The sequence below is a fragment of the Gavialis gangeticus genome, unplaced genomic scaffold, assembly GCF_001723915.1.
Source record: "Gavialis gangeticus isolate Ggan-Ray unplaced genomic scaffold, GavGan_comp1, whole genome shotgun sequence".
In the NCBI taxonomy this organism is placed as follows: domain Eukaryota; kingdom Metazoa; phylum Chordata; order Crocodylia; family Gavialidae; genus Gavialis; species Gavialis gangeticus.
In genome coordinates, this window is record NW_017729034.1 from 85,292,673 (window position 1) to 85,302,871 (window position 10,199).

The following is a 10,199-nucleotide window of genomic DNA, read 5'->3' on the forward strand; positions in this document are numbered from 1 at the left end:
TGTGTGTGTGTGTGTGTGTGGATGGGTGGGTGTGTAACAAGGCACCCTTGCTACTAAAGGCCTAAGAAGGTGAGAGACTAGGAAGCAGGAAGGACAGTAAGGGATAACAGCTTAAGTGGACTGAGCCCGGGACTAATAAGGCAAGGTGGCTAATGAAGCAATTAGCTACACCTGGTTACTGGGCTCAGCAGACCCAGTCACATGACTGGGAGGAGACTGAGCTTGGGGGATATAAACCCAGTCTCTGGCTGTGCAGGGGAATCCCTGCCTATGGGCATGAGGGGCTGCTAGAGATAGACATGCAGGTGCCTAGGCTACCTAGAGAATCTGGGGAAAGTGGCTTCTACAGAGGTGGGGCCTGTGGGCAACATTTACCCTGAGGAGAGAGACTATTTATGTTATGAAACATTTGGCTTGTGTTTGTACAGAGGACTTGAGTTGTGACTACAGGGGTAGTGAAGGTCCTGAATAAGGATGCCTGGGTGGCAGTCCCTTGCTACCTATGCTAGGAGCTAGTCCTGAGCTAAGGGGGTAGAGACTGGTGCTGAGACTGAAACCCCAGGAGGAGCTGCTTCTGATACCCAGGAGCTAAAGTCTTAAACAGTAGACCAAGGCTGAGGGTGCAGCTAGAGATGAAGGGGCTGTGTTTGCAAGAGACCAAGGAGTTGAGATTACAGAACAATAAAACTTGTTCATTCAGAGAGCAGTACTCTGCTTCCTGTTCTGCTGCTCCCTCCTGCAAGGTCAATGTAACAATCTTCTATAATAATTTGCTTTGTTTGTGTCTTTGTCATCTGTCTGTCACAAAAAAAAAAAAAACATTTTTGCTCACTACTTTTTCTGGACTTTTAGTGATTTGATTTCAATTAGTCATGGTGTACTAACTGATCCTCCCTCTTTGTGACACTGGTCCGGCTGCAGCTGGAGTACTGCATCCAGTTCTGGGTGCTGCACTTCAGGAGGGATGTGGACAGCATGGAGAGGGTCCAGAGGAGGGCCATTCACATGATCAGGGGGCAGCAGGGCAGGCCTATGAGGAGAGGCTATGGGACCTGAACCTGTTCAGTCTCCCCAAGAGAAGTCTGAGGGGGGATCTGGTGGCCATTTACAAACTAGTCAGAGGGGACCAGCAGGCATTGGGGGAGACCCTGTTCCTCTGAGCACTACCAGGAGTGACTAGAAATAAGTCACAAGCTGGCAGAGGGTAGATTTGGACTAGACATCAGGAGGCGCTACTTCACAGTCAGGGTGGCTAGGATCTGGAACCAACTTCCAAGCGAAGTGGTGCTGGCTCCTACCCTGGGGATCTTTAAGACAAGGCTAGACTAAGACTTTGCTGGGGTCATTTGACCCCAGTACTTTTTCCTGCCATGGCGGGGGGTCAGACTTGATGATCTGCTCAGGTTCCTTCCAACTACCAACTATGACACTACTTTTGGTATCCGAGCAAAAATTGTGCCTTTGCACCTTTACTTTAACTTTAACCCATAACACCCTTACCAAGGTGAAGCAGAGAATAGACGGCAATTGAATGCAGAAAGCATGGCAAGCGTAAGACAAAATGAAACAAATGAGGAAAGAGGATATCATAGAAGAGATGCAATGGAAAGGTAAAGGGTTCACAGAGGCAATAGAAGACAGGCTGAAAAAGTAGACAGCAATAGAGTCTCTGAAGATGAGATTGAGGAACAAAGTTGTGGATTGATGAACATGGTGTGCTAATTTTGTAACTCTTTAAACTTCCAAGCTGAAAGACCGTTGAATGGCCAATTCCAGAGTTGTTGTCATAAGGGTAAAGTGATTTTTGCCTCCAAGAAGATGGTTTCCAGGGTATTTGTAGGATTTGAGGATGAATCAGAACAATGAGCATTACCAGAACTTTAAAACAAACATTCAATTGTACAACAGTGCATTGCCTGTTGAGCAAAGATCATTGTGATGAGTTGTATGATGCATAAACTGTGTAGAGGATTGAATCCAAATGCACCATGCACAGAAAATCCTCAATGTCTGAAGAACTATCTGAAGGAGTTTAGAGAGGAGAGGCATGTAAATATTGATGGATACCCATTGTATAGAAGACCAGGCAGAACAGCTCAAGCTGGTAATGACACAGGCTACTTGTTATAGGGTACTATGTTTCTGTTATCCACTATTTTTGCCCATCCTTTTGGCAGGGTTTTACACCAATATATACATACATAATACTCTTAAGGGTATCCACCCAGGGGCCGCAGCTAGGGCAGCTGAGGCTTCAACAAGTCCTCAGAAGCCTGTGAGAGTGCTCCTATAAAAGGGGAGCACTCAAAGGGAAGTGTGGGCCCCAGAAGAGGCAATGAGTGAAGTTACTCCTGGCCCCAGGGACCACCTCCCTCAACAGCAAGCAGAATAACATCAAAGGTGTGGCAAGAGAGAGACTAGAGTGGAAGTGTTACAATTACAACATCACTCTACCACTTCTAAAATTATGAAATGTAATTAAGTGAAAGTATAAAGATCAACATATCTTTCCTTCCTAACATTTTTAGTAAATTTTTCTGTCTATCACACTTCAAATTCACATTCCCTGGCCTATGTTCTGAGGGCATGCAACATTTCCAACTACAGTTTTAATATTTCTATATAAATATTGCTACACCCACCCAAAAACACATTAAATTGGGATGTGTGTATCTGCAAAGGCCATGAACATTTACATCAGGAAAATCTGTCCAAAACCATCCCAATTTAGTAGGCAAAAATCTTTATATCTTGTTTCTGGGTTCAGCTGGTTGCCTCCTTAAATTCATTATTAAAGTGTAACCAATAGCTGTAGTTACAGAAGTCAGCGAATAAAGACAGTCTTTCTCCTGAGAAAGCAATGAAATATAAGTCAAAGGCTTACCTTCCAATTAACTGGAGTTCCCCAAGTACTCCAAGGCGTCTCATAGCTATAAGGATTCCCCTCACTGTCATTCCTTCACAGAAACAAACCACAACTCTGGCCTTGGGTAGCCTTTCACGGAGCTTCCGCAGTAGCCGATCAAAGCTCTTTTCCCCAGCATTGCTATAGATCTTGTCGGAGTGAGCAATGCACAGACCTTCTTGGGCAGCCAGCTCTTTGAAGGCCTCCATTCCACTCTCCCCATAATTTCCTGGATAAAATAAATGATTACTTTTATTTTAGTGCAACAGCAATGGCATTTCATAGTTTCATAGCTATTAGGGGCTGGAAGGGACCTTACAGATCATGGGGTCCAGCCCCCTGCAGCAAGCATGCCACTTTTTTGACAGGTACTTAAGAGATACAATGGTACCAACAAGTGTTTCTTCTCAAATTAACTAATAATGGTAGCACTGACAATAAATAAGGAAAAGAGACTTTCATTAACCAGGGCTATTGCACTGACTGTTTATAACCCAGCACAGTCTTCATAAATGAGAATCCAGTGAAGCAACTTTGGCACTGGGGACTAGCTGAGAACAGTGCATATCAAAAGCAAACATGGAAAATGACAGACAGAGGCAAGGAGAACAAGGGGCAACTAAAACAGTAAGAATACCACATCCTTTGGGAAAGTTAAGCATTTTTTTAAGATTTAGGAGGCAAAAGTCATGATGGTACTATGGGCTCCTCCAGCTGTTTGGGGCAATAGGAGCAGTTAATCAAACAAAAAGCAGTTGAAGTGACAATTGGTGGTTCTAGGCAGAGCAGCCTTCCTCTCTGTGTGAAATGAATTTGGGTTACAAAGCCGTTTCTAGTTTGCAGGTTGTTGAGTTAAATGCTGCTGTTGTTACTACAAAGCTCCTTTACTTCTTACACAAAAGTATTTTGAAAAGTGTCCATCTATTCCCCACAATTTTTACTAGGCTATTCAAGGAACACTTTAGGTTACATACCAACTCGTTCAGTCAGAATATATTGATGTGACGGGCTGGCTGGCCGTGACCTGGCCCAGGGGTTTTAAAAGGGCAAAAGATGATTGGAGGACTTGGGATTCCCTTTCCGCACCAGTCAGGCACCAGAGACTCCCCACCCCCATTGGCCCCTTGGGTCACCTGGAGGGGGATAAAAGGGGCAGCATGGGCTGACTCAGGAGAGACCAGCAAGGGACAACAAGGAAGGAGCTTCATAGAGCTGAGCCAGCAGGGCAGGAGCAGTACCTCAGAAGAGCCTGAAAGAGTAGGACCTGCAGGCAGCAGTGGGACCCTCAGCAGTGCAGTGTGTGGCTGGCAGGAGAGGCTCCCCTCTGGGCTCCAGGCTCCCCTGGGAGAGGCTGCAGCCAGCAGGAGAGGCTCCCCTCCTCTCCAACAAGGATCTGAGCAGTGACCTGAGAGGTTCCCAGCTCTGCTTCCAGCTCCTCCAATCAGAGGCCAGGTAGCTCAAGGTGAGGCCAGGGCTCTGGAAAGGTCAAGACCCCTAGCAGGCCACAGTAGTGCTACCAGTGCTGGCTGTGTGGCAGTGTTCCTGCCTACCATGTGAGAGAGCTGGGTTCAAGCCTCTGCTGAGGTGAGTGAGCGACCATGAAGCAAATCTTCTTGCCCTGGAAAGGGGCTATCATGCTTTCTCCCCTTCCAGGTACCAAGGCCTATATTTCCTTGACATTTTGCATTTTGTTCCTTTTTTATATCTCACCAACCTGTATCATTTGTTCTGCTGTTCATATTTTGTTAACCCTGGTTTTTTTTGTCAATGATTGTAAGTGTCTAACCTCTGTTGAATCCTGCCCCCTTGGGGCATTGTAGTGTCTACTATACCCTCTGATTTTATGCCTGTTACGTTCCCAGTATTAAAAGGTATATGGTTAAGTCCCTATTGGTGGTCTGGCTCTGCTCTATAGGGGGAGGAGAGTCCCTACACCTCCCACAGCGCTTGTGTTCCTGCTTTGATCCCTTCAATTGAAGAGGGGGTATCTCTTGGAGTACCGCTTGGATTACATTTATTATGAGACACTCAGAACAAATTTCCATACAAGCCATTTCTCTGGTAAATTTATTCTATTAGCTGCTATGACCAACACACATAAGTGAGATGAAGTCATCTTATATTTCTCCTTATCAGAGTGGACTGCTGCCCCAGATGCATCTCTGGTATTGCTTCTGGAGTGCAAGAAAACTAAAAAAAAAGTTAGACTGGGTATGGAAAGGAAAAAGTAAGCAAAGAATAACACTAAGAACCACTGTTGTATGCCTAACTTTAAAATATACCAGGTGCATCTACACATGTACTTTTCTGGAGAGTTGACCAATTAGCTCCACAGTAAAGCATCACTATCTACACATACACAAGCATTTGGGCACGGTAAATTAAGTACAATGAAATGCAAGTGGAGATGGGGTTGCCTGGGGCATGAGACTGCTAAAGTGCAGGGGCTGTCTGCCACATGGCTCTGCACTTTAGTACTCTTGTGCCCCAGACAGCCGCTCTACCACCTGATGCTGCAACACATCCAGGGACTGATTCCTCAAGCCTGCTGCCAGCCCAGAGCTGCTCTGCCCCAGCTCAAACTGCTGCAGTCCTGGACACACGTGTAGACACTGCTCCAGGGAGCAGTTAACTTTAGTGCAAACTGTGATGGGGTGTATCATACAGTATTAATTGAACATGTCAATGCACCCTCTTACAGGGAAAAATGGATTTGATTCTCCATGGGTGCATCTACATGTGCAATTAACGAGGACCAATACATTCTGGAGTGGGAGTAAACTACTCCCAGGCACAGTGAACGTTTATATACATGCTCTAGGAAACAGTGTGTGTGTGTGTGTGTGTGACACCCCCACCGCCATTTTTAAGCACAGGGATACTGATACCCAAGACGGTGGGGTCTGCTGGAGCATAATTGCCATGCTTCAACAGACTCAATTAACTGAGCCTGCTCCAACACACTGTAATTACACTGCATCAGAGCAGCCTTGCTACTTGTGTATAAGTGCCCAGTGTCTACACAAGCACCCAGCAGGACAGTAGCAATTTGAGCCAGAGCGGAGCAGTTTACTCTAGGGCTGCTCCTGCCCTGCTCTGCCCCGGGCTTCAGGTGGCAGCACTGGGGAGGGGGAGGTAGTCAGCTGGCTGGGGCACTGGGATGCTGAAGATACAGAGCCAGGTGGATGGGTGTCAGGCAGGAGTCTCAACCTTTGCTGGCTAGGTTGACCAGGTTCCATTTATACCTGTGGTCAGTGTTTACATGTGTGTTTTATTTGCAATTAATTACTCTGCCATAAATTAATGCAGTCCCCAACCGTACTATGTCATGATAGTGTTCATTACCATATTTCACAGTGTGTAAGCTAAGTTTTGAAGACAAATTTTTAACTCTTAAAATTTAACCTCGACTTATACACTGCCCCACACCTCGGTGTGCGAGGTGCTGGAAGCCCAGGTGGGCTCATGGGATAGACAGCATGCCGGTTGGCTCCTGCTGATGGTAAACCTATATTCTTGTTTCTGATATATACATCTACTTTGAGAAATTCAACCAGAGCCAAGCACAATTATGCATGGGTGGAGTAGTCTTTACTTTCATAAACGCAGAATATATTAAGAATTTTAAATAAAAACTATAATATGGAATTTTAATCCATAGAATGAGGGTGTCATATGGATAAGCAGATAAAAACATAACACTTTTATATAATGGTTTTCATACAATGCTTTTAAAATACTTTAAAAAGACTAAGTTCCATTAATTAACCTCTTTAAATAGATACTCATGCTGTACCTTAAGAGAGACTATAAGCAACTTGCCCAAGGTCACACAGTGACTAGGTGAAATTGGGAATAGAATCCAGGAGTTCTGTGTAAAAGACTGTAATTTTCTCTCAGAATTGTTTAACATCTATTGGAATTTTATCTCCATTTTATTTGGCAGCAGAAGTGGGTTTTTTTCATATTCCAGAAATCAAATCAACTTGTGGTTATTTTGACATTTAAAAAACTTTATTAAAATCTTAGTCAACTCTACACACAGGCATAACCATATAGACTGATTCTTATCTTGTTAGCAAAAACAAATCTAAAATATCCTACTCAGTGGGCCCATCTAGCTGCCCCAACTCAGAGGCAGCATCCAACCCAATCCAGCTGTTCCCCAAACCCACCCACTGGAAGCCCACCAGGTGCTGCTCCCCAGATGGGTTTGGGGAACAGTTGGATCAGTCTGGGTGCTGCCTCTGAGTTTGGGCAGCACCTAGCCCAGTAGCAGCACTTCTGGGCAGCCCTTAGGGGCATAGCTGCTGCAGAGGAAAGGACCAGTCTCCCCAGTGCAGCTCAGGGGCTGCTCAGTCTGCTGGCAGCTCACCCCCCGGCTGTAGGCAGGCTCCAGCTCCGACCAGAAAAAAAAGGATCAGGCCCCTCATCGTAACATGACAGAAAAATGTAAATGATTAAGTCCTCAAGGTTTTATTCTATGGCCTGCTGTTTCAATTAAGGGAGTATAGAATAAAACCTTGGGGATCAAGCCCCTGTCACATGTACAAGCATCCTAAGATCAGGCTATTCTTTCTTATTCCCCATACTCCTGTCATTTGTGCAGAGATAGCTTAGGTGCGGATGGGTTGCCTAGTTGCTCTTTCTTTTCTGTCTTCTACAAACCTATTACAACTTTCAATTTTCCCTCAGCAGACTTCAAACGTTGACCAGATAACTTCTGTTCTTTTGGTTTACCATTTGGGCTTTTGTCATGAGCTCCCTTCATGCTGCTTTTAAATTGGACCTGACTAGGCAAGTTGGTATCCTAGCATAGTTCCCCTTTTTTCATCAGATGAGCCCATCTCTTCCCAACAGTCCTCCTTTATGGATAACTATTGCAGGAATTGAGGAATTCAAAGCCCTGTTCCAGGGAAGCCATGCATTTATCTCCTGCTTTTATCTGTTCCTGCCTGAGCCTTTACATTCAACCAGGAAGACTATTTAGAACTCTTCCCCCATTCCTTCACATTTCTAGGGTCTTGTGGTCATTTCTAATCTGCTGAGGTTCATATCTAGCAGTATCCGTGGTACCCATGCATAAGCAGCAAGGGGTAGCAGTTGGAAGGCTGGATGAGCCTCATGACCCTTTCTCAGGTGTTGATGCTGTGACTTCAGCTTGATGTTGGGAGCCTAGATGGGATTCTGCCGTGGCCTGAGAAGAATGACACTCACTGGGCATGTCCACATGACATACTGTGTCACTGCTACGTCGCCCTAGCACATTGCTATATTAGCAGGCACAAACTGTGATGCCACAGCATCACAACGGCATGCAAGGCCGTTTTGCTCAGCACACCACCGCCAGCCTGGGCTCTAAGCAGCTGCTGCCAGCCACGGAGGATAGGCTGCTCCCAGCAGGCAGTTGGGAGGCTGCAAGCCCTGCTGCAAGCAGACCGGGCTCTGTGGGCTGGCTGCAGACCGGAAGCTGCAAACAGCTGCTCCGGGCTCCAGCATGTCGGCACTCCGGCACCTTCCAAGGTAGACATTGTGGGTTTTTTGGCAGTCCGGCCAAAAAATTTTGCCTACCCCTGTTATAGCACATTGCTACAGTGACATAGTGCCTAAAAATAGTCATGTACCACCAGCATGGCACAGTAACAGCTATTACTCCTAAAGGAAGTACTAAATGATGGCACAGTAACAGTGGTGCCATAGGGAGACATGTAGATGCACCCACTCTCTTCAATCAGAACAGCTGCTTAGGTGGCTGTCATTTACATTTTGGGTGTTTTTTATTTCTATTGCCTTTTTTTGCTTTTGCCCCTTTGATTGGGATCTTATTTCTACTGTCATGAAAAATAAATGTGTCAAATATACTAAATGAAACAGTCTCATAATGAAAGATGCTAGTCAAATTCGCTGTAAGTTTTGCTCCTGGCTCTGTCTACAAAATAGGTAGGTCTCTTGTGTTGCTTGTCTTGTTACTTAAAAAAAAATGTTTCAAAGCTTTTCCACACATTTTCCTTTGGCTGGGGTATCTCAAAGAAGAGGTATAATCCCTACTAACCTTGAATGAATTGGGGGACCTCTCTCATAAACGTATTCCTTCTAACTTCTATTCTGAATAAATGAAAGGTTAGATTGTGTTAGATTGATAGGCCTACATCTACAGAGCAGGCAGCCACTACAGAGTGCTTGCTTTCCCACACTGCCCTACTAACATGCCTTAAACCTGAGCAATGAGTCCACCTCTAGAGTGTTCTCACAGACATCTGTCGCTAATGGAAGCTGCAATGAACTCCATGTAGTGAGACCCCTGGAGATATACCCTGAGTCTTTGCAGAGCTTAATGCTGGACTGAGGGCTTATAAGCAAAACAAGCATGCCAGAGAGAATTATTCCTAGGTTAAAAAACAGAGTTTAAAAAGGGAGGATAGTAAAACCAACCTAATTCATTCAAATAACATAAAATATAACCATCATTAGAGTTTATAAATGTATCTGTGCAAGGTCTGATCTTGGGAGCCAACTCATGACTGTCTTCCTTGTTTGAGCACTTCTACAACTGAAACATTTTCTGATATGGCTCTGTTTCAAGGTACCACCTTTTTTTTTTTGTATACCTGAACTTTATTATTTTTTTTCTCACAGACCTGTCTTCTACATAGAGGGCACATTTATACCCATGTGGATCTTAGGGGCGCTGCTGCCATGAAGGGAAGGACCGGGGGCCCCCCACAGCTCAGGGGCCACTCAGCCCTTTGGCAGCTCTCCCCTGGCCATGGGCAGAGTCCACACACAAAAAGGAAAAAAGGGATGGGGCCCCTCTCTGCTTCTGCTTTCAGCAGGTGCCTGCTGAAGGAAGAAGCGCAAAGGGCCCAATCCTTTTTACTGGCAGAGCCTGCCTACCTCTCCCGCGGTGAGGGGTGAGCTACCAGTGGGCCGAGTGGTCCCTGAGCTGCGGGGGACTCCAGTCCTTTCCTCTGCAGCAGCGGTGTCCCCGGGGCCACCTGGGCTGGTAGCAGGGCTGCTAGCAGGCCGGGTGCTGCCCCAGTTTGGAGGCAGCATGCGGCCCGATCCATCTTTTCCCTGACCCTGAGCTGAGGCAGCACCTGACCCACTAGCAGCCTGCCCAGGTGGCCCTGGGTGGTGCCACCGTCATGGAGAGAAGGACTTGGGCCTCCTGCAGCTCAGGGGCCACTCAGCCCACTGGCAGCTCACCCCCCAGCTGTGGGAGTGGCAGGCAGACTCCACAAAAAAAAAAAAAAAAATTGGGGCCCTTAATTTTTTTGTCTTCAGCACGCACCCG

At 46.0% G+C, this 10,199-nt stretch overlaps 1 protein-coding gene across 1 annotated transcript in view; it reads right to left on the reverse strand.

Annotated features, from left to right (window-relative positions):
- GRM1 (glutamate metabotropic receptor 1) overlaps positions 1–10,199 on the reverse strand; it is a 427,931-nt gene that overhangs the window by 328,835 nt on the left and 88,897 nt on the right. The window contains exon 3 of the mRNA XM_019527617.1: positions 2,885–3,134. Within this exon, the coding sequence (XP_019383162.1) occupies positions 2,885–3,134 (250 nt within the window). The remainder of the gene's footprint in view (positions 1–2,884; positions 3,135–10,199) is intronic.